The following is a 23860-nucleotide window of genomic DNA, read 5'->3' on the forward strand; positions in this document are numbered from 1 at the left end:
CCATCAAGTCCCCACGGCCCGACGCGAGCGCGAGCGCCGCGGATAACACCACAGCGAGCAAAGCAAAACCCACGCCGCGCGCGCCCGCCCGCCCGCGATTAACCCGCCCAGCTCGAGGAAGGCGTGCGCCATCCGTGTCCATGGCGCCTCCGCTATAAGGCGAAGGCGAGGGAGGAAAAACTCCAGCCCCAGCCAGCGAGAGCTTCGCGCGGCAGGCCACCAACCTATTTTTGCACGCCCCGTCGCCCCGCCGCCGCTGCTTATACGCCTCCGCGTCCGGGGCCCCTGCTCCCGTCTCTTCTTCTTCCTCTCCCTCTCACCTCCCGCTCCCGCGCCCACCGCCTCCTCCGCGCCCCCCGCACCAAGGCCAGCCTCCCCGCACGGCGCCGGCGGTGCATGGGAGGCGGGACGACGGCGGTGACGACCACCGCGGCGCCACGACCACCACCACCGCGGCGGCGGCCATGAACGTGGCGGCGGTCGCGCAGCTCTGCGGCGGCGGCGGCCGGCGCGGCCGGAAGGCGCAGGGCCCCCGGGTCGACCTGCGCTGGGCGCGCCTGCTCCGCCTCGCCGTGGTCAGCCGGGTGCTCCGCATCGTGCGGGACCAGCTGCTCGCGTGCTCCTCCTGCGGCGGCGGGGGAGGCGCGGGCGGCGGCGGGGGCCGGGGCGGCGGACGGTACCGCCGCCTCGGCCCGCCAGCGCACGCCGGGGGCGCCATGCTGGCACCGGTCCATAGGGGCGACGAGTGCGTCCCCGGCGCCGCCGGTGACGCGGCGCCTTGCGACGCCGCCGCCGCGGACGGCGAGAACGTTGTCAGCCTCAAGGTCAGCCTGCTCGGCGACTGCCAGATCGGCAAGACCAGCTTCATGGTAATCCATCCACTAATCAACCTTACTCTTCCCGCCCTTCTTCTCCTCATCCTTAATCTGATCGCCATGATTATACCTACTATTACCGTCTTATAACTTAATTAACAATCCCTATAAGATAAGCTCTCTACCTTCTACGCGTCTTCGCCGCCGCCGTCGTCTTGTCGTTGCTGCTTTTGACCTGGCTTAATGCCTTGCTGCGCAACCTTGACGGAGGATTTGATTTGGTTTGGTTTGGTGGTACGGCCATGTCCGTCTGGTGCCCACGCTTTTTTTTATTAAGCTTCATCATCAATTGCTCGACCCAACAGAACCTCTAGAATCCGTGTTGCCTAGAACCAAGACAAGTTCGTTATCTCTCTTTATCATCGTGCAATTCCTTCACAATCAAGAGCGTGGAACTGGATTCCGCAATCAGAAATGCCAAATCGAGCCACTGTAAATCTAATCTTCCTGTCGGTGTTCGTTCCTCTGCAGGTTAAGTATGTGGGAGATGACGGGGAGGAGCAGAACGGCTTGCAGATGACGGGCCTGAATCTCATGGACAAGACGATGGCCGTCCGGGGAGCTAGGATTGCCTACAGCATCTGGGACGTCGCAGGTAACCCAGAAAAAAAAAATGTAGTTTGAAGCTGCGATTCTCTTTGCTGGTTCCTTTGGTTCAAATGCCAGATTCCCCAACCTTTCCTGACTATTTTTATGTCCTGTGGAATGGATGCAGGAGACGTCCAGTCTGTCGATCACATCCCAATCGCGTGCAAGGATGCCGTTGCGATCCTTTACATGTTCGATCTCACGAGCCGGTGCACGCTTAATAAGTTCGTGTTCAGATCAATTCCAAATAACTCAAATTCAGAACATTAGAGCAAATTCTTATTTGGTCCTCATTTCTGGTTACCTGTTTATTGGTGCAGTATTATAGATTGGTACGAGAGGGCGAGGAAATGGAATAAGGTTGGTGCATTTTTCTTTGCTGACAGCTTCCTGTGCATCTCGGGTTTCCTTTCTGTAGCATCTGCTGTTATATCTGAACACGTCCTAGTGACTGAACATAAGCAAAAAACTGCTACAAATTGCTGCAAACAGTCAACTGCAGATGGGCTGCCTCCCACTTGTACAATTGCATTTCTGCAGATCACTGTCTGCAACAATTTAATAACTCTGAGATTTGCTCGTATGCTTTTAGAAGCTTACAAGATGAACGGTACTAGCGTGCATTGTCCTTGGTATTGTAACTGAACAATGCTCTTTTTTTTTGGGTCTTCTGACAGACGGCTATTCCAATCCTAATCGGGACAAAGTTTGATGACTTTGCTCAGCTTCCTCTTGAAATGCAATGGGCCATTGTTAACCAGGTGAGCTCTGCATTTTACAATACTGGTTTGTTCTGATCGAAATGTTGTTCTTGGTAGCTTTGTTTCTTGGGTATGGGGCCTTCAGCATCTCCAATGTGGTTTTATCTGTTGCTAGCATAGAAAGATGAGAAATTGCCTTGGTTCTGACGTGGGTAGCTGTGTTGCACATGCTTGTTTCATCTGAAACAATGCAGTTCAACCAAGGCCTGAAAGTAAATAAAGTAACCTCAAGTGAGATATATAAAAACTACCATTGCCCATAACTAGACAACTGTTCTTGAATCTTTTTAGGTGAAACATTTTGGGCTTGTTTCCCATACTCAGCCACAAATCCAAGAATCCTAGCACGATTGCATCCACAAGCACCTCGTCGGTTGGGCACTCCGCACTCCTGTGACAGTGACCGACAGAGCTGCGCTGTAGAGCCCCCAAATCAGAACTTGAATGGGGTACAGTGGACTAATTAAGACTGTTGTCAACAGAGAGTGCTCACCTGTTATTGCACATTGAAGTCACTGGGCCTTATGGTGTTGATCGGAGCCATTGTGAACTAGTATTAGTAGGCCCAAACCACATCATTTGGAGGCGGAGACGATGGGCGCCATGAGCGACAAACTGAAGGGGTCAAACTTCAGAAAAACTTGGGAATTGGGCATGCATTGTCAGGTTTTCATATTGTTGTCCACTTTGCCAAGTGCCTCAGATCCGAATTGGAGTGCACGTCAGTCTTCGTTGTGGGCCTTGTACTACAGGACGCAGATTGATGGTCACTCCTCACCGGACATGCTAAAAGAAAAACCGATGGCAACCTTGCATCTAATTGGAACTTTTCTTTTGTTGCATTTGCATATTTCCTAACAAACTCGCGTGTGTTTTCTGTTGCTCGCAGGCCCGGGCATACGCAAGAGCGATGAAGGCGACCCTCTTCTTCTCGAGCGCGACGCACAACATCAACGTGAACAAGATCTTCAAGTTCATCACGGCGAAGCTCTTCAACCTGCCGTGGACGGTGGAGCGCAACCTCACCATCGGCGAGCCCATCATAGACTTCTGACGGCCTCCACTTCTTCCTCCTAACAGATAATTAGGCAGCGCACACGACCCTTGGGGTCGGATCGTGTCTTCCTCTTGCTCTGCTCCTGCTGACCTCCTCCGCCATGAGCCAGCGAGCGAGCGACGACCTCGCCCCGTCGTCCTCGGTCATCCTCTCGATTTCTCGAGGGCCGGATGCAGGCAAGGCGAGATGCCTTTGTACATATAGGTGACGGTGTCCCCTGCGCGTGTAGGACCCCGGTTGTAACATTTCGCCAGAGTGTATAGGAATCCATGCATGTTTCCATTACTCCGTACCATCTACAGTCCTGCATCATGTTGTACGAATCAACTCCATGACCCTTTTCGTTTCGATGGATCAACCTGACGGGGAGCAAAGTGCTCGCCTCAACATTCCACTCGAAATGGCACGGACGCACGGTGCGAGATGCCTAAGTTAAGGCTCAGGAACCTTTTTTGGAGGTTGATGATGCTCAGGATCTTGGCGGGAGATGTGGTTCAGATTAACAAAGGAACTGCAGTTGCACGTTCGCCATCGCCGTTGAAATTAGTGGACTACCAGTCCGGTTCACGATTTTAGTTTGGGCACATATGCCCCACGAAGAAAAAGTTTCAACAATAAACCGAAAGAAAAAAAGAACGGTGAGAGCTCTCTTTTGTCTGGACTGAGCAAAATCCTCTCCGAGAGACTCGACATTTGGGTTCAATGTCAGATTCCACATTCGGGCCGCTCGACTATAGCAATTAATTCATGGGCTTCTTACGGTCGAGTGTGGGTGAGAGCAGCAGCCCAACAGCAGCTCAGGCGTGGGGCCCACGATGTGGACACGGCCCGAGTACCACCAGCCCCAAGTGTTCATCAAAGCGATGCAACAAGGAGATCCAAAATGAGAAGGCCATAAAACCCCCATCGCTTCAGAGTTCACAAAATACAGGGTACGTGCAAATCATTTTCACTCATCTTCAGAGAGAAGACAACCGGGAAGCTCGCAATCTTGCTCACGGGGCTCCACACAACTAGTGGACAGAGATGTCATCTCTCACTGTACGTACAACTGTACAAAGTGCTACTTGTGATCCTAGCTTGCAAACTCTATGTAGTAGTAAAACGGCCTTCTAGTTGTTGTAAACGGCTTTTCCACCGCTACAAATCCCAGCCACTTTGGGGCTTTTGACATTTTAAAAGAACACGAAATTGTACCCTCGGCCTTTCAAATCGCCTAGAGCTGTTTCAGAGACACTGTTTCCACGTCTGCATCAGGTTTGGACAATGGTACTATGGTAGGCTCACTTGTTTGTTTGATATGTTTGACTTCCTTCTTGAAATTATTCGGTACTTTTTTTGTACATAATTTTCCGGTGACCATTTTAGAATGATGGTGGTTATTTCTACTAAAAATGCTTTTGTATCCCTGTATCTCCCCTCTTCTGCCTCCAGATCTTCCTGCAACTCACTGGCATTATCTTCACTACAGCATATATGATGTTTATATTCTAAGCCGTAGCCACATTTACTAGTAGCTAACATCAAAAGAGCACCATCTGGATGATCTTCTGAAAAAGCATGAAAGAAACGTCTGAATTGCAAACTAAAATGCAACGGCCTTTAGAGCAGCAGAAGGTTGATCTTTGGATCGAGAACAGGGGTATATGCTGCCTGCGATGGTGATGTATCAGCAGTCTCATAGGCCGAACAACAAAGTATGCTGACCCGGGGACCAAACAGAAGAACAAAGGAGTCGGCAACGTGGGTACAGAAAGATCAGCTACGCTCCAACGCTGAATCCGTCGCAAAGATCTCAGTGTGCAAATTGCACAAGGCCTCCCATCAGGGCCATGCTCCCCTGTACCTGTCACCACTCGCCAGCAAGAGAACAAGAGGGGCTCACCAGACCATGCGCGGGTGCTGTTCCTCGCCTTGTGAAACATGGGTACATGACAAATGCAATGGTAGCCCGATGCATTCTGAACCACGAGTTATTTTGGACCGCAGAACTAGGAGGCAACAAAAGCGCCAAGAAAAAAAAATCTGGTAGTTTTATTTAGATGGATACATCTTTCTCTACATCATCATAGTCATGGTGAAAACACAAAGAAATGAGCAGCTCAGGAAAACTGGTAGCTAGTCCTAGAAAATAAAATACAAAAAAGAGGATCTAATAATATTATACAAGGGGTCCTTAGATCCGCTCATAAGTTATAAGTTGTTATATTCGAGCACCGAGTCGATCCGCGGTGAACTGAGGCCATCTAGATTCCAAGGCATTTACTGCTTTGCCTGCAATGTTGAATGTTTTCGTCAAAATTCAGCGTTCAATTGATACTTGTCTACCTAGCCGCGATGAATTCAAAACAAACGTGGTGAGTTACCTGAGAGTAGATGAAGGTTCCAAGAATGGCGATGGCGGCTCCTAGCGCGTTGATGGGTTGAACGGGCGTTTGGAAGATAATGATGGACGCGACAATGACAGAAATCCTCTTCATGGTGTTGCCGATGCTGAATGTCAGCGGCGAAATCTCATCCAACGACATGTAGGATACTTGGTTGTACAGGTGGTAGAACACGCTCTGCGCCGCCACCCACCTACATCCACACAGGAATTCTTAGCCACATGAATCAAACTGAATTATCATAGAAATATCAAAGTGATGATTCTTCTTTTGTTTTCTGTCAGAACGAGCAATTCATATCTCGCCACCATGCTCTGTCCCTACACAAGAAAGTGCTCTTTTGGGGAGGCAATGCTAACAGTATACTATCTTTTGGATACTTATATGATATAGATCGATAAATCATAGGTTGTTTCTTCAACCTTGTGACATTTCTGGATTCTGATGTATTTCATGTTACAGTTTGCAAACAGATTAATTAAGCATTTGGAATTCCGAATAGACACAAAAATCTCAACCGGCATGACAGTTGTGAGAGTGCAATGCAACGTGAGTAGTCCAAGGAGCATGTGAGCTCACCAGACGAAGTTGGGACCGATCTCGGCGACTGCTTTCTGCCAGCCAGCTGCCCACACCTTAGGCCCCTCCATGGCGATGGCGAAAGGGAGGAGGATCACCAGGGACATAATGGAGAGGCAGGCGTAGTAGTTCATCCCGCTGACTGACTTGCCCTTCATCCCCTTCTTGGAGAAGATGGTCCGGACGACGAATGCGAGGTTGGAGATCATTGCCCCCATGAATCCTACAGTAGGTCGAACAAGACAGATTCAGTATTTTCTTCTTCTTCAAATGACCCTGTTCAGACTTCAGAATGTGAATGTCTGACAATTTTTGCAATAGCGACTATCAGGTGAAAATCCACCACAAAATCTCTTTTTTCCTTGATTGGTGCCAAAATGTCTTAAAAGTCAAAACTATCTACGGAAATCTGAAGATACAATCCTTGTTATGATATTTCTCATGTATCTGACATAAGTATCTCCGAGATTTAGGAAATGGGGATTCGCAAGTCACTCACCAACCATGTTGAAATTGAGCTCCGTGACGGCGGCGAGGGCGCATCCGCCGATGATCGGGAGGAGGGAGAAGTAGACCGGCGCCGGGAAGTGCTCGCCGAGGAAGAACCTGGAGACGAGCACGCTGAACGCCGGCTCGCCGCTCTTGATGATGTGCGTGAACGACACGGCCACCTTGGCCATGCTCACCGTCGCCGCGACGTGCCCGATCGTGTGCGCGATCGCCACCTGCTCGGCCACGAGACGATTCGCATCAGGACGAGAAAATCTCACAAGTACAGAGCGCATCGAGAAGAAATCTTCAGAAGGCGGCCGCCACTCACCGGAGAGAGCGCCTTCCAGAAATCGAGGTCCGTCTGGGGCGCCTCGGCGATCCTGGTTGCCCAGGACGCGAGCATGATGGCGGAGCCGGCGGCGAGGGAGAGCGTCGACGTGAGCCACGGGTAGGGGAACGCGTTGAGCACCTTCTTGTTGTAGATGTTGAAGATCACGTTCAGCGCCCACCACGTGGCGAAGTAGACCCCGATCTTGGCGCGCCGGGCGGTCTCCGCCGGCGCGGCGACCTCCACCGGCCGGGCGCCGTCCGCGGTGGCGGCCGGCGGCGCCGGGGACGAGGCGCGGTCGCTGCGGCCCGCCGCCGCCGCTACGGTGGCGAGGACATGCTCCTGGCGGTACAGCGGCCGCGCGGAGACGGAGAGGGAGAGGGGCCGGGGCGCACCGGCGGGGAGGGGAGGGAGGTGGAGGGGCTTGAATGCCGGTTTTGTAGTGGCGGCCACGGCCGCGGAGGGCTTGACGGAGGCGGCGGCGGTCAGCATTGTGGCGAAGGGAAGGATGGTCTGGGCTGGCGAGTTCTCGGGGTCTTGTCGGGGGGTGGCAGGCGCCTGCGGCTGCTGCGGCGGCGGTTGTGTATGTGTGGTGTGTGATGGTCTGATGCCAAGGGGAATGGTGGGGAGGAAGGTATTTATAGGGAGCGCGCGAAGGAGGAGGAGGCGGTTTCGGAATTCGATGCCTCAGGCCTCTTCTTCCGCGGATCTTTTCTTTTCACCCTGGGGTTTTTCCTGCTTCTAATGTCTTTCATTTCCGCGTTTTTCGATGGTCTTTTTTTTTTGGAAAGCTAATGCTGAATGGAGCATGTCCACCTGGTGGTGGCGGGTGTGGGCTAAGAGGCGTGCCCACAATAACACAAATGGCACAGGAATAGCGGTGTGCAAGGTAGGGTAAAGGCGTCAAGCCAAGAGAGGTTAGTGTGGCAGCATCAACAATGATGAACACATTGCAAAAAATCGTCAATTATAGAGATGTCATGTTCAAGTCATGCTTGAGCTCGAGGAGGGAGCTTCAGAGAAAACAATAATAGAAGGTAGTCGTATGTTGGAGATGATCGAACCATCGCTTTTGGATGAGCGCTTTGCGTAGAAAGAACACTCAAGTCATAGATATTTTTTCATCACTAACATTTTCTTGAATTCCAAGAGCATATTCCTTTTTCTTATGGTTCTTTGCATTCAAATTTTACTTACGAGTACGTGCTGGAATAATTTGTTATCTAGTCACCTCAATCTTATAATTCAATAATACATATGAAAAAAAAAAAAGAAAAAATGTAGAAGAGTCTATAGTTCGGACACCATCACATCATCGCCCCTACTATCATAGTCAGAAGTACCATATGATTCGCCACGATTACAGTACAAACCAATGTTACCAAGAGCAAGATTTTCGTGTGAAGCATGTGAACAATAGGGGCACATTAATTGAACATGGCAATACTTTCCTACTATATGAAAAATATTTTTAATTTTATGCAATGGAACTATTTATAATTTTGTAGAAATATTTTGCAAATACATCAAGTTGTTTTCGTTACAATACGTTACGTTGAAATAGCTCCACACTTTTTTGTCATTTCACAACAATGAAAGATGGCTGCTATTTTGTTCACATGTGATTTCCCGTGTTTGTTACGTTGATTTTGAGTTGCGTCAAGTCTGAACAAATTTTACCAACAGTCCTACACGTCTAAAATTGACAACAGAATTTTCCTAGTATTTTCAGAGAACTTGTTGTATGCTAGAATAGTAGACGGTTGCTGAGAGTGTAACGTGGCTTAATTTGGCTGCATGCCTGCAGCGTGCAAAACTTGCAGCATATGCCAAAGGGCTTTCCTCAATTCAGACCATGCATGTGTGTGACTTCCAAGAGCATAATATAGGTTGCTCCGGACCTTTCAAAGACAATTCTCAACAATGAACAACACAATGAACTCTATACAAACTTGAAAGCGCATAACAAGTCCGGAAAAACCACTTTTTGACAAATGGTTAGAACTAGAACGAACAATAAATTGACCTATCGACTGTTAATTTTTCACTATCAAGTCTCAACTAGACATAGATCCATTTTGCGCAATATTTACACAAACTCGCAGTTGATTGCCATACTTAAAACACGTAGATTTTTCTTTGATATGTCGAGCCCCAAATGTACACATCAGATTTTTCGAAGGAAAATGACACCAGATACAAGAGTACAAAAGCCCTTTCCTACCGCTCGGCTGGCGGCACTCGCGTGCCGCAGCCTGCCGGTCAGACTAGTCAGCACCCAGCAGCGTTCCATTCCATGCCGGCGCCCTGCAACGACCACCAGAACCTGGCCCGGGGAGCCGGGGAGGGGGCGCTCGTCTGACGATCGAGAGGGACGCGCGCGATCAGAACGCTCCCTCGCTAGCAGCGCCAGCCGCCAAGCGTGTCACCGACTCACCGCGGCACGGCGATCTCGGCCTCACTAGCTCGCTCGCCGGACGGCCGGCGACCGATCGGGCCAGCGGACGACGCGCGCGCGCCCGCGTGTCGCCGTCGCGGGCCCTCCCTCCTGTCGGCCGGGCCCGCCGCTGTCGTCCTTCCCGCGGGAGAAGCCTGGCCTTCCTCGTGAATCGTGACCGTCGGCCGCCCGCGCGGTCCCCGCGCCCGCGGTGGCGCGATACGCGTTTCGCGGCGGAGGGCGCTCGCGGCCCCGCGTGGCAGGGCCCGCCGGACCGTGCGGGCGGTCCCGGCGCGCGCTGCTCCGCCGTTCGTGCGATCCGCGGCCACGTTGCGGGCCAGCCAGCCGCGGGGCCGGACCCGCCGGTCTGTTGTTTCGTTCCGGCGAGATTTTTCCGCGACGCGACGCGCATGTCCGTCCTCGATCTTTGTCGCCAGATCGGCGATCGGTTTCGGGGAAGGGGGGGGGGGGGGGGGGGGGGGGGTGCAGTGGTGGTGCACGGTGCTGCCGGCCGGCGAACTAGTTGGCAATTTGATGGCTTGCTCGCTGTTGCTTCATGGATTGTGAGTCGGCGAGGAGCGAGCGCCTCTGGGCCGCCGGACTCGAGGAGTGTGGTGGTGTGATGTGTGTCATGTGAGGTTGGAGCGTGCGTCCAAGATCACTCGTGAATCGTGATCTCAGGTGACGGTACATGTTTCAGTATTTTTCTTTAGCGAATTGAGTGAGTGAGATTTATGTACGGTTTGAGAATTTTCTCGCTCGAGCCATGCCAAAACTCCCCATATTCTTTTTCCACGACGCGTGTTTCTGCGTCGATCTTTGTCGTCAAAAGACTGGTGATATTTTCTCCCGATCGACTCTAGTTGTTCAATTTGATGGCATTGCTTTCGTACCGTTGCTTCCTTGGATCGTGAGTTGGTGACCAATGAGCGCCTCAAGCATCAGGAGTCCATACGCTATATTCCTTTTCTGAGTGCATATTTTCGCACCCATCTTTACCGCTAAAACCGGCGATTGGTTTTGGGGGAAGGGAGCAATATCGGTGGTCGATCTAGTTGGCAATCTGATGACATGGTTGCTTTTATTTGTTCGTGGTTCTTCCATGGATTGTGAATTTTGGAAGTGAGCAATGAGCACCTATTGGAAGTACCGCGATGGACATGTCATGTCATTATGCAGTGTACGTCCAAGGTCACTCACTATCATCTCACGTCTCACGCTTCTATATTGATTACGATCGACAATCTAGTTGGCAATTTGATGAGATTGCTTTCTTGCTGTTGCTTCCATCGATCGAGAGTTGGCAAGCAATTTACACCTCAAGGCTCTCTCATGTCAAGGTGTAGTGTATGCCCAAGATCACTTGTGATCGCAGTGCGTCATATTTTAAACATTTTCTAGAATAGCAAATGAGATGTACGTATGGTCTATGAATTTTCTTGCACAAACCCTTAAAAACATTCCATAAATTCTCTTTCTTGGCACATGCATTTGCTCAATCTTTGTCAATTAGCAACCAGTTCCTAGGTGAAGGCAGGGATCAAGTTGCAATTTGATGATATGATTGCCTGTTCTTGCTTCCATGGATGGTAAGTTGGTGAGAGCGGTAAGCATCTCACGGCTATGGATTTGAATGGCTGCGGTGCAGTCTATCTCATGTCAAGTTGTAATGTACGTCGAAAATCACTTCTTGTTTTCCTTGTGTTCTTGTATTTTGTTTCTTAAAAAAAACAGAGAGAGAGATTTATGTACGGTCTAAGACTTCTCTCGCACAAGTCACCTCATGCGTATATTCCTTACCATCTCCTCCGATCCGCTGTGTGCTCCACGCATGATGGGAGTGAGATCTTAGAGAAGCATGGGAAATTGGTGCCTTTTTATTTTTGGCATGGCTCTACGTACTTCCATTTAAAATGGTTTGATTCCTTTCTTGCTATTGCTAGGACAATAGTGTGATGTGATCCGAGTGGTACAAACTCGTCATACAGAAATCTAGGAGTACTATAGCTAGCACCAGACCTCCGATCCAGTAGCTACCTGCCATACGTGTTTCTCTGGCTCTTGAATCCTGACGTGTGTGTGTGCACTCCTAGAGCTAGCTAGCAGGAGTGCAGGAGCAGGGCGCGCGCAGCATGCGCCGCTCCTTTTTGTGTCGTCTCTGTACTCCATAGCCGACCCATCCGTCCGTCCGTTATGCATGCTGCATGCCCCGCGCGTCGCCCTTCTCCTCCTCGTCTCGATCGTCTGTTGTGTCCGCCGGCCTGTAACCGCGGCCCGTGCGAGTACAGAGTACAGAGACGACATGGATGGGTTGTGAGCAGTACCGCCTATACCTCCGGGGATGCCGGCCGTCTGTAACTCCAACGGATCGTGTGAGTTGTGAGCAGTACCGCCTATACCTCCGGGGATGCCGGCCGGACTCGAGCAATGCGCGGTGAGATGTGTGCCGTGTGAGGACTAGGGATGAAGATGCAGCGTGCGTTTAAGCACCCGTTTACTTAAGCTTTTTGGTAGTTTTTTAGTGTGAAAAGACGTAAGCTGAAACAAACAGCAAAATTCTGGTACGGTTTTCGGAAAGTTAGAAACTTATATGAAAACTCAAAAGCAGCAGCTGAAACAAACAGGCCAAGTCTTTACAGGTGTGACAGACGTTTATTCACCATGCTTTCTTTCTTTAAGAAAAAGAAATTAATTGGAGCAAGATTTACACGCGCGTGGGTGCGGTGACTCTCTCTGGTCGATGATGTAGGTTGGTAATTTGACGGCACGCTCGCTTTGTTTGCTTCCATGGGATCGATCGTGAGTCGTCGAGCAGTGAGCGCCGCTCGGCCGTCACGCTACTTGGAGCTACGGATCGAATGTTCCTCCGCGCCTAGCTGGTGTACGTCCAGAATCACTCGTGATCTCTCTGGTCTCAAGTTGTGGCACGGTTCTTTCTTCTGGAAAAAAAAAAGAAAACGAGTTGAACTTACATAGCGGTTTAAGATTTGTCTGGCACAGAAGAGAGTGAGGAGAAGGAGATGCAGGTTTCTCTGCCAGCGAGTGGCGATCGCTCCATGCATGACAACAAGATGGGTGGGAGAGGCGCGCGCGCGCCAACCATTTGGAGCGAGATCTTTCCGGTTTCTGAGTCGGCTTCCGCAGCTTGATCGACGTCTGGAATCGGATTACTCACTGCTCCCTGAAGCTACTGCATGTAAAACTCTGTTAAGGTAACTTGTGGTCGACGTGGTAAACTTTGCTCGTCGCTTCTATCGTCCGGTGCCGGTGCAGTGTGAGTGCCGTGGTGGCAAACACTGACACGCCGGCCGCTAGTAGCGAGCTGGCAAACGCTCATCGGGTTCTTCCGCGTCGGTAGCTGCCAGGCTCCGTTGCTCCGCGGCCTGCGGCCGGCGCCGTCGGCCGTTCGTTGGTTCCTTGCTCTGGAGCCAGCGGGCAGGGCGTGTGCTCCTCGACCGTTGGTCCGGACCCGGTAGCCTCCGCGCGGGCCGCGGCATGCCGCCACGCGATGCTGTCGCTGTCGCTGCGCAGGCTTTGTTGGCTTCCCGGGCGCCCGGGTCCGGACGGAGTATCGTGTCCCGGAGATTTTTCTCGCTCGCTCGCCTGCTCCGATGGGGTGCAGACGCCGGTCTCGGCAGAGCGGCCACCTCCACCACTCGATGTGCTCCGCGGCCAGCTGCAGTCTCGCCTCTCCCGAGTCCCCGCCAGGCCTGACGACGCTGCTGTTCCGTGCACGATTTCCCCGTTGTGCATGTGCACGACCCCCGCGCCGTTGCCTGTGATGTGCGCTCCCACTCCCAGAGCAGCAGGCCGGGCGTGGCCCCCCCGCGCGCGCGCGCGCGCATGTGAGAAGCACGGACGCGCGGGGGTCCAGCTGGTGATGTACGCGGTCGCGGAGGGAATCCGATGATGGCGTCGTGCGCGGTGTGCATGCGACACGCGAGAGGCGAGACTGCGAGAGGACCGCGTACAAGTGACACGCAGCGTGGGTGCGGAACCACCGCGAATCGCGATGGAGGCTACCGCTACGGCTATCGGTAGTCCTCCTACGCGCGCGCTGCCGCGCTGGTGGGTAGATCGGCAAAGTGGGTGAAGATTTTCGAGACGGGCGCTGCTGCGCAGTGCGGACTGGACAGTGACTCGTGCGTGGTAGGGTCCGATCCGTCCAACAACGCGCGCGCGGAGCGAGCGGGCGGGGGGCGGACGGAGCAAAACAGAGACAAGCAAGTCTCGCATGGTTGGGCTTCGCCCTTCCGGCCCACGAGTCCGGCCAGGTTCGCCTCCTCTCTTTTTTTTTATAAGGGCAGGTCGATTCGTCAAAAGAGCCCATCATTTCCGCAGCTCTGAGCTCGGTGGGCCTGCCCGATCTGCGGAGCGATGGGCCGGACGGCGTTTCTTGCTGCTGGCCGCGCCGTCGTTAATTCCTTATTCACCGGCCATCAGTTTTCTTTTCCCCATTGTGATCATCAACATCCAGGCATACCTCAAAATGCACAACCAACCGCAAAGGTTACCGCATGCAACACATCTCTTCTTGTTTAGGTTAGGCCTAATGCTGCTTCTACTCTACCATCTTGTTACCGCCTGTTTACTAACTTCTAGCGACAAACTGCCGACACGCGCTCTTGTACCAGCTTTGCTGGTGGCGCATTCAAGTTTGGATGGGTCTAATGTTTCTCAAGATTCTCCACGCATGTGACCCCCTTGTTCGTATTGTGCACTCCGAGCCATGGCGAATTCCGGCACGGGTTTTGGACGATGCTATTGCATTATGCAACGTATCTTCATGACTCCAATGCTGTGTCCACATGTGCTCAAAAACCTTGCACAGCTTCTTTTAAACAAGAACAGAGCGCTGCCATTTGGTTCACGGCCGGAGGGAATGCTGCAGCCCCGGAGGGGCGACACCATGAAAAAATTTGGGCTCCTGCTTGCGTTTACCATCTGGAGAAACGATTACAGTAGCTATGATTTTTCGTGTCCCTAAAACACGCTATATATGACGCTATTCTGAAACTGCATACAACAGTTGGGAGCTAGTTCACCAGTTGCAGAACGCAGAAACGATTACAGTAGCTCGGTTGCCAGTTGGCACTGGGGCTTAAAACATGGACAGGACAGCTGATTGTTAAATCCAGCACTTAGTTAAGATTCCACATGGAGCTGCGACAATAAACTACAAGCTGAGGATCCCACTAGTTAGCAGGATAACGATAAGAAACACAGCACACAGCAGAATATTGCCATCGCCTCATTCGGTCCAATGCCTGATGAACTGCATGTTAGCAGGCACATCATCAACTAATTTCGTTCACCCAATACCCTATACCTGTAGCTTTCTTCTCTCTAGTGCAGCATTCTGACTTCTAACTTGGTAGCAGTTTGGTATACGTTGAATCCTGTCCATCTTTCCTGCTTGAAATTCTTGTAGAGAAGTCATGTCAGGTGTGCTGGCAGTACTAAATATGCCTGGCCCAACAAGTCAATGATCCCTTGTGCCATGGATCCTAACATGGGGCCCTTATTGTATTAGCCCCTCTACTGCACTTTCAACCTGGTTGGGGAAGACTCCATGACCTGCCTCTGAAATGTCAAAAGGTCTCCCAGAAGAGGCTAAGCTTAGATTGATTATGTCGTCCAAACCGCATCGTATTCCGGCATAATCTTTCAACGGCATAATCATCGTTCTAGCTATCTTGCTGGAAAGAAAAGCCATGTGCAGAAGCTGTGAACCATATACTCTGATGGATCAGGTTTGATCCAGACATGAGCGTTGAAAAGATCTGAACATGGATTTTGGTCGATCTGTTGCAGTGCAGTAGGAGCTGAAAACTCACAATTCGATCCCCAATTCTATACAAAAAGTAGTAGGAAAAAAAAGTCACGCGTTAGTTTCTCTTCAGACAAGAATTTCTTGTTTTATCACGTGGTTCAGTCTCTTGATTTAGTCATTCAGAAAAATTTCATCTCCTGACCAATTGAGAATTGGCAGTGTATAAGATTGAGCGGTCCAAATTAAACCCCGCAAAAGAAACACAAATTATGTGCAGTCGCTTTAGCAACTACTATGGAAGATGAGTGAACGAGGGAGATGATCGCCTTGCCCTTCTTCTTCTTGGACTTGGAGCTTCTTCTTGGACTTGGAGCGCCCGGAGGAGGACGACTGCCCATTGGCAGCCGGGTTGGAGGAGCCGCCGCCCGCGCCGCGCCCGGCGTAGAGGGCGTGGGCGGCGCGCATCTTGGCCTCTTGGTCGAGGCGCAGCTCTCCGAGGAGAAGGGAACGAGCCTCGAGGAAGGAGATAGGTGTGCGACTCGAAGTAATGGAAGGAATGGCATGACGAAAACGATCACTGATGCCGCGCAGCATATTGATCCCCTGATTGTCATCGCGGACGGGCTGGACGAGATCACGCAGTTGGTCGGCGAGTTCCTTGAGCCGGTTGCAGTACTGCGAGATCGACATCTCACCCCGATGAAGATTGCGGAACTCGGCCTCGATGTAGACGGCGCGCGCGATGACGTTGTTGTGGTAGACGCCTTCGATGGCGCGCCAAACCTTGGCCGCCGTGTCGTCGGGCTGCATGACGAAGCCACGAAGATCCTCCGTCACGGTGGTGTAGAACCAGTTACGATGCTGGCGTCGTTCATGACCCACTCAGGGTTGGGATGGCGAGGACGAGAAGTGGCGGTGACGTGGTGGGTGAGGCCGAACTTTGTGAAGACGGTCTCGAAGAAACGCCGCCACTGGGAGTAGTTGGAGTTGCCCATGTCCAACACGATGGGGACGTGGGCACGGATGTTCACCATTTGAACGGTGGCAGGAGGAACAGACGGAAGGGGAGGGTTGTTGTCGGTGGCGGCTCCAGTGGCGCCGCCTTGCGGGCGAGACCGGAGCCAGAGGCATGAGGATCACCACGGTGGATGTGGCGAAGGAGATCATGAAGATGATCGGAGGAGCTCGGTGGCGAGGAGTCGGAGGAGGAAGAATCGACGGGACCCTCCATAGCAGCGGAAGCGGAAGGATCGGAAGGAGAGGCAATGACGAAGCTCTCGATCCCGTCTGATACCATGAACGAGGGAGATGATGTGATTGTGAGCCAACTCAACGATTTCTGTATTGACTCATGGAGTATATATGCATGTACAAAGCACCAACATGCTGTAACAAAGCGCCTAACCTCCTGGCCTAGTCAAGCGGATCACAGCTGAAACGGTTGCACTAACTCACACACGCGTACTACAACTCGTTAGCAATGAGCATCCCGTCCTATGTTCCTGTATCTCTTTCAAGCACACTGTCGTCGAGTATGGAGATGTACAGCCCTTACACACCACGTGCCGAGACCCAGGACAGAGATTCCGACGAGCATTCGGTTGCCGCGCCGTTTCACTCGTCTAGGGCCATGGACGATCTATTCCAGTTTCTTTCAATTCCTGTCAGAGAATGTCTGTTCGTTTGGCAGCTGCTGCTGAAAGATGGCGTGCTGACTCCATACAGGAGTAGTGTATGCTGCCTGAACATTGAACAATCCATACACATTGATCCTTGTCGACCTCTGAAAGGGTTGTTTGTCAACCGCGGCACATGGGCGCCAATCATGTCACCGAAACTGTTCATCGCCGTATTAGTCATAGCATCAGTCCGTCACTCCGGCCTTTAGGCAGGCTAAAAATTTGGAACCTGTGTGGCCACTCGAAATGCCGTAGTTCGTACGTTGCTGGTGATGATGAAAGCAGGCTCGTCGTCACTGTTACTATATGAATGCATGCACAGCTAGCTCCTGTTCCATTATGGTGTGTGGTTATCTGAAATTACTGGGACTGTAGATATGGATTATATAGTCATTAGTAGAGAATTAGTAGAGAATTGACCTTCCATCCAACCCCTTTTGTCCCGATTAACATTGGATCCATGACTAAAGTGACTTTAATCCCTGTTGTAACGGCTAAAAAAAAATCTGTGGCACCAACGCCCCCTCTTGTCCCAGTTGGTAATTCCAACTGGGACTAAATCTTTTGTCCCGAGACAGGGGGGGCCCTTTAGTCGCGGTTGGTAGCTCCAACTGGAACAAAACGCCCTCCCCACGCGCGCCCCCCTCTCTCCACATTAATATCTTCTCCTCTCTCTCCTTTTCCTTCTCCACCGACGCCTATCTCCTTTTCCTTCTCCACTAGATCCACCCTATCTCCTCCCTTTCCTCCTCTCTTGCACAAGAGCCTCCTCCCCTCCTTCTCTTCCTTTCCCGCCCCTTCCCTCTCTGCTGCTCCTCCCCTTCCCCCTTTGCTCGCCCCTCACTGGCAGTGAGGAGTGGTAGCGGGATGAGGGTGGGCGGCGGCGCGCAGGCGGGTCCGGTGGTGCGGGGCGGAGTGGCGCCGGCGGGCGTGGGGCACGAGCGCTTTTTCTATTTTTTTTTGAAATTGTTTAGTCCTGGTTGGTAACACTAAAGAATCCTCTTTTATCTCGAAAATTTAATCGTAGTTGGGCATTGGAGAGATATGGCTCTTACTAACCGGGACTAATGCTCAGTTTGATACGAGTGAGTGCCTTGCAAACCTTAGAAAAGAAAAGGAATCGTTCAAGTTCTTCGGTGCATTTAATTCGATTTTGGCACCGTGAACTGAAAATTGTTGAGAAATACTTTAGCGGTCGACGTGTATCGTGTGCGCCACTTGCTGGAACATCAGCTGATTAATTGCATATATATAGGTTGCTTGATGCGCCGGAGAACGACTAGAATTATTTGTGGCGCCGAATTGAAAAGCCGGGCGGACAAATATTCTATGAGGGAACCAATTCAAGCTGCAGACGTTAACACCTGCTATGACTCCCCCATGTCTCATGCATGTTGTGGCCTGCACGTTGTCGCATGGCAATGTTTATACAAAAGTAGAATCTGCTGCGGCCTGAGTACTGTCCAAGCAATCTTTTCTCATATGGGTATCTGCTACTGCTACTGTATCTACATCCGCTATCCTTTGTTTGTGGTTCTGGGTGTACCATCACGGTGTCAACAGAGACATTAGTTCTAGTTATATTTCTTAACGAGAATGAATACAGGCGTGTAAGAATTAATATTATGATAATAATATAAGGGCAGGTGGAACAGCTCCACTTAATATACAATTTCTTTTTTAAAAAAAAAGAAAAAAGAATAATAGAAGCTCTTAATAAGAAAGAGAGAGTGGACAGCCAAAGCTTCAAGCTCGGGTGAGGATGGAGTTCGTTGACAGCACCTTAGATGCCATTGTTATAATTGCGTAAGCGACTCGGACTGGATTTAATCAACTCTTAGATGCCGATGAAGATTAGGTGCCCGTACGGAATTTCCCTGACCGATTCTCCGATGATGTATGAGAGCATGGTTTGAGCCCTGTTGCCTCAATGATTGCATACGTTTTTAGTCTGGAAAATACCCATCTTGTGCTCTGACGGAAGGACGCCGCCGGCCCGGCCGGGTCTCGTTCGATCGATCGGCACGCAGACGTGCGGCGCACTAATGGGCAGCGCTATGGCTATGCGTGTGCGCATCCGTCAGTACCACTAGTGGTAGCTCGAGCTGCGGTAAACGACCGCCCGCCGGGCCAACCAGCAACTGCCCCCCCATGACCGGGGTCTCGTCGTCTCGTCCCCTCGCTCTCACGCCATCTTCCATTTCAACGCAGGCGCAGCAAGCGGTGCAAGCTTCTTGCAGCGTGTGGACGTGTGGTCATCATCTGTCGATCTATCAACTGAGTGCCATTCACACCTCTAGGTACGTATCTAGGATTATATCCTATGGACGCCTACGTAGGAATAATTAAGTTTGTTTTAGGAAAAGTCTATTATTTTACTTCTCTCACATATTCATCATCTCAAAAAATAAAAGTTTGTTTCACATCTCTATTTTAACTTCATATCAAAAATGCGTTCGACAACATTAAGACCCCCCCTGAAATTACAAAAAAAAATCGCAAAATTTACACGTTAATAATCTCAGGGGTGGGTTGAACTCAATGTGGTTTTGGCCATATTAACAGCCATACTTCAAGTTTTTGGCAGCGCTCGCATATTTTTGAAAAGCAGTACGCTCACAGATTATACTCAGACATGTTCTTCCTCTTGTCTCTACACTTCATCATCCTTTTATTCCCCTTCCGTTCAGCGTCCCTCATCTTTGCAGCAAAAGTCTACTCCTATGTGGCTATAAATGTGGCAAGGAAACATTTGATGATCTCCATTTTGCTCCGCGGCAGCTTTTTGAAAAGCATTTAAGTATTTTTTTTCAACTTTGGTTCTAGCTACTTGTTATTATTTGAAAACATACTTTGTAGATATGTAACAATAAAATTCTACTAGAATTAGCAAATAAAGATTCCTTTTTAAATTTACAATGCTATTTAGCTAGTTTCAATTCATCTGATGATTGTCAAACAACCACTACCTCTGTAGTATTGAGACAGAAAAGCGACAGATATGTCAAATGCTAGAGGGAATGCGGCTTGAAATTCCATAGGGCTATATATTCTCTCATGTATGGTGTATGGCTGACTGATTAGTTCGTGGTTCCCAAACCAAGGAAAAATATTCTTCATTTTCCATGTAACAGAAACGGTGCATCTAACGGTTGATTTCAACACCCCAACTACCTGTCTCTTTCCCCTCCTCTTCATGTCATGCATCTCGCGCATCTCTCTCTCTCTCTCTCTCTCTCTCTCTCTCTCTCTCTCTCTCTCTCTCTCTCTCTCTCTCTCTCGCCCCCTCCCCCCTTTTGTATATATAGCCAGGCTGTGTGTTATCCCTTTGCCTAAAGCCATTCATTCATACATATTAGCAGAACCTAATACCCTCCATCAGTTTTGCTTTCTTTTGCCTCACCTGTGAACTCAACTCACCAACCATGGAGGATTTAGTTAGTAGCCCATCTTTCTGTAGGAGCGTCCTTAGCTGTAGCGAAGGGCAGGCTCAATCAGGAGAGAGCTCTTGGACCGATTACTTCGTGGATTTCATGCTATCCGAGGAGGAGAGGAAGAGACAGGATGCTAATTCCTATTCCGCTACCGAAGGCGGAGTCGAAGGCGAAGGCGAAGACGATGGCGATGGAAGCAGCCGCGAGGAGGAAGAGGAGGATTCTATGATCTCCGATGCCGCCTCTCGCGCCCCTGCGGACGCGCTGTTGCCTATCAGATACAGGGGGTTGAAGAAGCTCAAGAAGGCTTTCAAGGCCCTGGATCATGATGATTCACTGGAAGATACTGCAAGTTCCCCAGTGAATAGCCCAAAGGTTAGTTAAAGCTTGCAAGATAGTAATACCCTTCATTTCTGTTGTTAAAGCTAGACTGCTTATTGTGTGATGTTAATTTGGCTCTTTTTGGGTTGCTTCTTTAAGGTCAGTGCTGTGTCACAGCTGGAATTGAGCCCTAAAAGGAGGTGCAACATCAGGGACCTCACCAAGGTTTGTTAGACATTAATATTTCTTCTCTTGAAAATAAACATATCCTTTGAGCTGTACAATATTCTTGTTTGCTCACTGATTGGGATCGCACAAGAAAAGGCTAAACACAGACATCTTCAGTTTATTTATTAAAAAATTCTCTCTCTCTCTCTCTCTCTCTCTCTCTGCATGAAGGAAGCTGCAGGAATTGGCGATGATCACGGAAGAGAGGGGATGGATTGTACAGATGCAGCCATGGATGGAGTGAGATTTGGTGATCAGAGTCAGACGAGTATAGCTCCATGTGCAGAGCTCAAGGACAAGGGGATTTGTTTGTTCCCCTTGTCCGTGCTACTACACTACCATGGACGAACAAACTGAGAGCTCTAAATGTATGAACAGCATATGAAGTGTTGACCCTTCACACTCTATGCATGTGTGGGATAGATGCCGGAAAAAATACATTTATATGCAGTGTGGTGATACTGTGGATATGCTTTTCTTTAATGGAAAAATATGTGAATATTACTATTACTCGTACGCAAGCCAAGTGTCCTGGTTTCATTTTCATTTTCGTTGTGTTCTACTCACAAATCTGACTATAACTAACGAGTACTGGTTATATGAGCTCAGTATGTACTACTACTTGATGGGTCCAAAATCTAACAGAAAGAAGTTAAGTATAAGGGGTAAATACAAATGCATTTTTTGATGAAAGGAAATGTGTTTCATGAATGTTTTCATAATTTTCTGAGTTAAGATAAACTTGTATCACCAGTGTGAAGAGGTCATGTAGTTTGTTTGACCCAATCAGAATACCATTACTCCTATCATCTAAAAAACAACCAGTACTGGCATTCTTCACGGATGACCAACATATATATAAGTTGAAAGAATAACTCTTTGGTATGGTAACTTGAAACCATTTGGCCGTCATTTGCAGTGCGTGACAATGTTGCTCTCCTCTAGCTTCTAGCTAGATTTAATTCTCATTTCCTTTGAAAGAAAATCCCTCACCTAGCTGTCACTTTTGTTTGATATGAAATCAAGTGTTTTCATACCGACCGGTGCACTAGCTCATCAGCATGAATGCATGACCAAATGGTCTATGTACCCTACTCACTTGGTCACTTGTGTGCATCATGGCTACCAACCATGCAGGCATGCATGAGTGGTTCATGTACCAGAACTTACCAAACTGCTCATCTCTTTGAATCTCGATACCATGTCCTTTCCTTCTCCCTCCATGCAAGTTCAGTGCTGAAAGAAAAATCAAGACTTTCAGATATCTCACTTAGTGATATTCTCCTTTTGACAACGAAGATAAAGTGTGTGTGTGTGTGAAGATAAGGGTGATATGCAATGGCATGCTTATGAACAGAAAGGGTGGTTAGCAAGTAGCTTTCAGTGCACAAGTAGTTAAGGATTAAATGTTGCAAAGGATTGGAAGCTGAGAGACTCTGTTTTTTGGCGGAAAAAAGGGGGCTTATATTAACAAAGCAAACAAAGGCTTAGGGGTCTCCCTGATCAACAGCTTGAGCTTGTCTTCAGGCTCTAGTCATGCACATTGACATTACTTTCTACTGCACCATCTTTGTACCTTTCACCGATATTAATTTGGAGTCAAGCTCAAACATGAAGCCATGAGAGCTACCTATGCGTAGCTTTTCGTCTTAGATTCATGGTTCACCACGTTTCTGAACAATCGTCTCGTTTCATTACTGTCGGAACACATGACTAACACGCCAATTAAGCTCTGTCTGGAGCAAAGATAGGAAAAACTCCTACGCCGCCTACTAAGTGTAGTAACTTTTCTAAGTACCAACTTCTCTATGCTGCATCACACAGACGTGGTTTTCAGTTTGAGATTACAATTGCGTTAACTGGACACGAACACTCATATGTATAATTTTAGTTTCAAGACTTCGGAAATTTACTACTTCATTGATTGCCTGAAAGTCTGGCCTGAATCATATAAAGTTCCAAATTTTGCACTTTAAATTCTCTACGCTCAGAAGCTTTTTACTTTTTAGTGAAGTTTTTAGTTATTATTAAGTACTGTTTCAGACTATAAACATCTATTATATATTCTGCCAAATGCCAATTCTAGTTTTAGTTATATGATGTATATCATTTTTGTAGAACCAGAATCCAAATTCATAGATTCTTAGAAGGAAAATAAACACTCCATACTTGTATGCATGATGACGGCCAGTGTTGGGCTCCATGTTACTGAAGCTTCTACCAAAAGGGAGCATAAAATAAAAAGGAAACACATAATTTTTTAACTAATCCATAATCTAAACTAGCTAACGCTGTCTCTTTTAAAAACTGTCGAAGACTAATCAGCTACGCTGATCTCAATCTTCAACCAGAGTAAGTACATTGTATATGCATCGTCTGAATTATTGACAAGTGGAACAAAAATAGCTTCTTGCAGGCCCCGTGGAACCATAGAAAAACAACGAACTCAAACTGAAAAGAGAATCACATCCATGTGCACGGCATTAAGGTTGGTAAAGCATTCGAAGTACAATATCAAATAATCCACGTCTTGGTGTTGGCCGCCTGGCGTTAGCTTATTTAAATAGCAAAAAGCTGTATGTTCTTGCACCCGTGTACACATATGGCCAATATTCTTCAGCCGTCCTGGTTAAAAATTGTGACAAGTTGCAGTTTTTTCAGGAAATAATTAATACGAAAAATTGATGGATTATAAAGTCAAATTTTCTCCAATTTACAAGAAATATATTCTTTGGTGGTGAACTTAATTCGGTGTGGAGCAAATTATTTGACATTTCAGATTTTTTTTTGTATTGCAAAAAAATCAATCTTGTTTCCTGAAGTCTTGTCGGTCACACGACAAGAACATCTATGTGTAGCTCACATGCTTCCTTAGCTTGTTTCCTTTTCCTTCCGGTTCCCCCTCTCATATCCGCACAGGA

The 23860-nt window shown here is 49.2% G+C and overlaps 3 protein-coding genes across 4 annotated transcripts; 2 read left to right on the top strand and 1 right to left on the bottom strand.

The window, feature by feature from the left end:
• The first annotated feature begins 327 nt into the window (after positions 1-327).
• On the top strand, positions 328-3566 carry LOC117844408 (septum-promoting GTP-binding protein 1). The gene is made up of 6 exons (XM_034725119.2): positions 328-869; positions 1347-1470; positions 1591-1687; positions 1784-1823; positions 2141-2224; positions 3114-3566. Exons 1-6 carry the CDS (start codon positions 465-467, stop codon positions 3276-3278), a joined length of 915 nt encoding a protein of 304 aa, XP_034581010.2. The 5' UTR covers positions 328-464; the 3' UTR covers positions 3279-3566.
• A 1729-nt stretch (positions 3567-5295) lies between these two features.
• On the bottom strand, positions 5296-7683 carry LOC117844534 (glucose-6-phosphate/phosphate translocator 2, chloroplastic). Its single transcript, XM_034725230.2, has 5 exons — positions 7068-7683; positions 6747-6972; positions 6248-6470; positions 5648-5861; positions 5296-5555 (listed from the first exon to the last, which is right to left on the bottom strand). Exons 1-5 carry the CDS (start codon positions 7557-7559, stop codon positions 5544-5546), a joined length of 1167 nt encoding a protein of 388 aa, XP_034581121.1. The 5' UTR covers positions 7560-7683; the 3' UTR covers positions 5296-5543.
• A 12550-nt stretch (positions 7684-20233) lies between these two features.
• Positions 20234-21449, top strand: LOC117842513 (vascular-related unknown protein 1). 2 transcript variants are annotated; one of them, XM_034722987.2, is made up of 3 exons: positions 20234-20765; positions 20871-20936; positions 21115-21253. In XM_034722987.2, exons 1-3 carry the CDS (start codon positions 20382-20384, stop codon positions 21181-21183), a joined length of 519 nt encoding a protein of 172 aa, XP_034578878.1. In that variant the 5' UTR covers positions 20234-20381; the 3' UTR covers positions 21184-21253. The 2 variants fall into 2 exon arrangements, with proteins under 2 accessions (XP_034578878.1, XP_034578877.1); XM_034722986.2 differs by having other exon boundaries at positions 20243-20765; positions 21111-21449.
• Positions 21450-23860: the final 2411 nt, after the last annotated feature.

The sequence above is a fragment of the Setaria viridis genome, chromosome 2 (genome assembly GCF_005286985.2).
Source record: "Setaria viridis chromosome 2, Setaria_viridis_v4.0, whole genome shotgun sequence".
Lineage (NCBI taxonomy): Eukaryota > Viridiplantae > Streptophyta > Magnoliopsida > Poales > Poaceae > Setaria > Setaria viridis.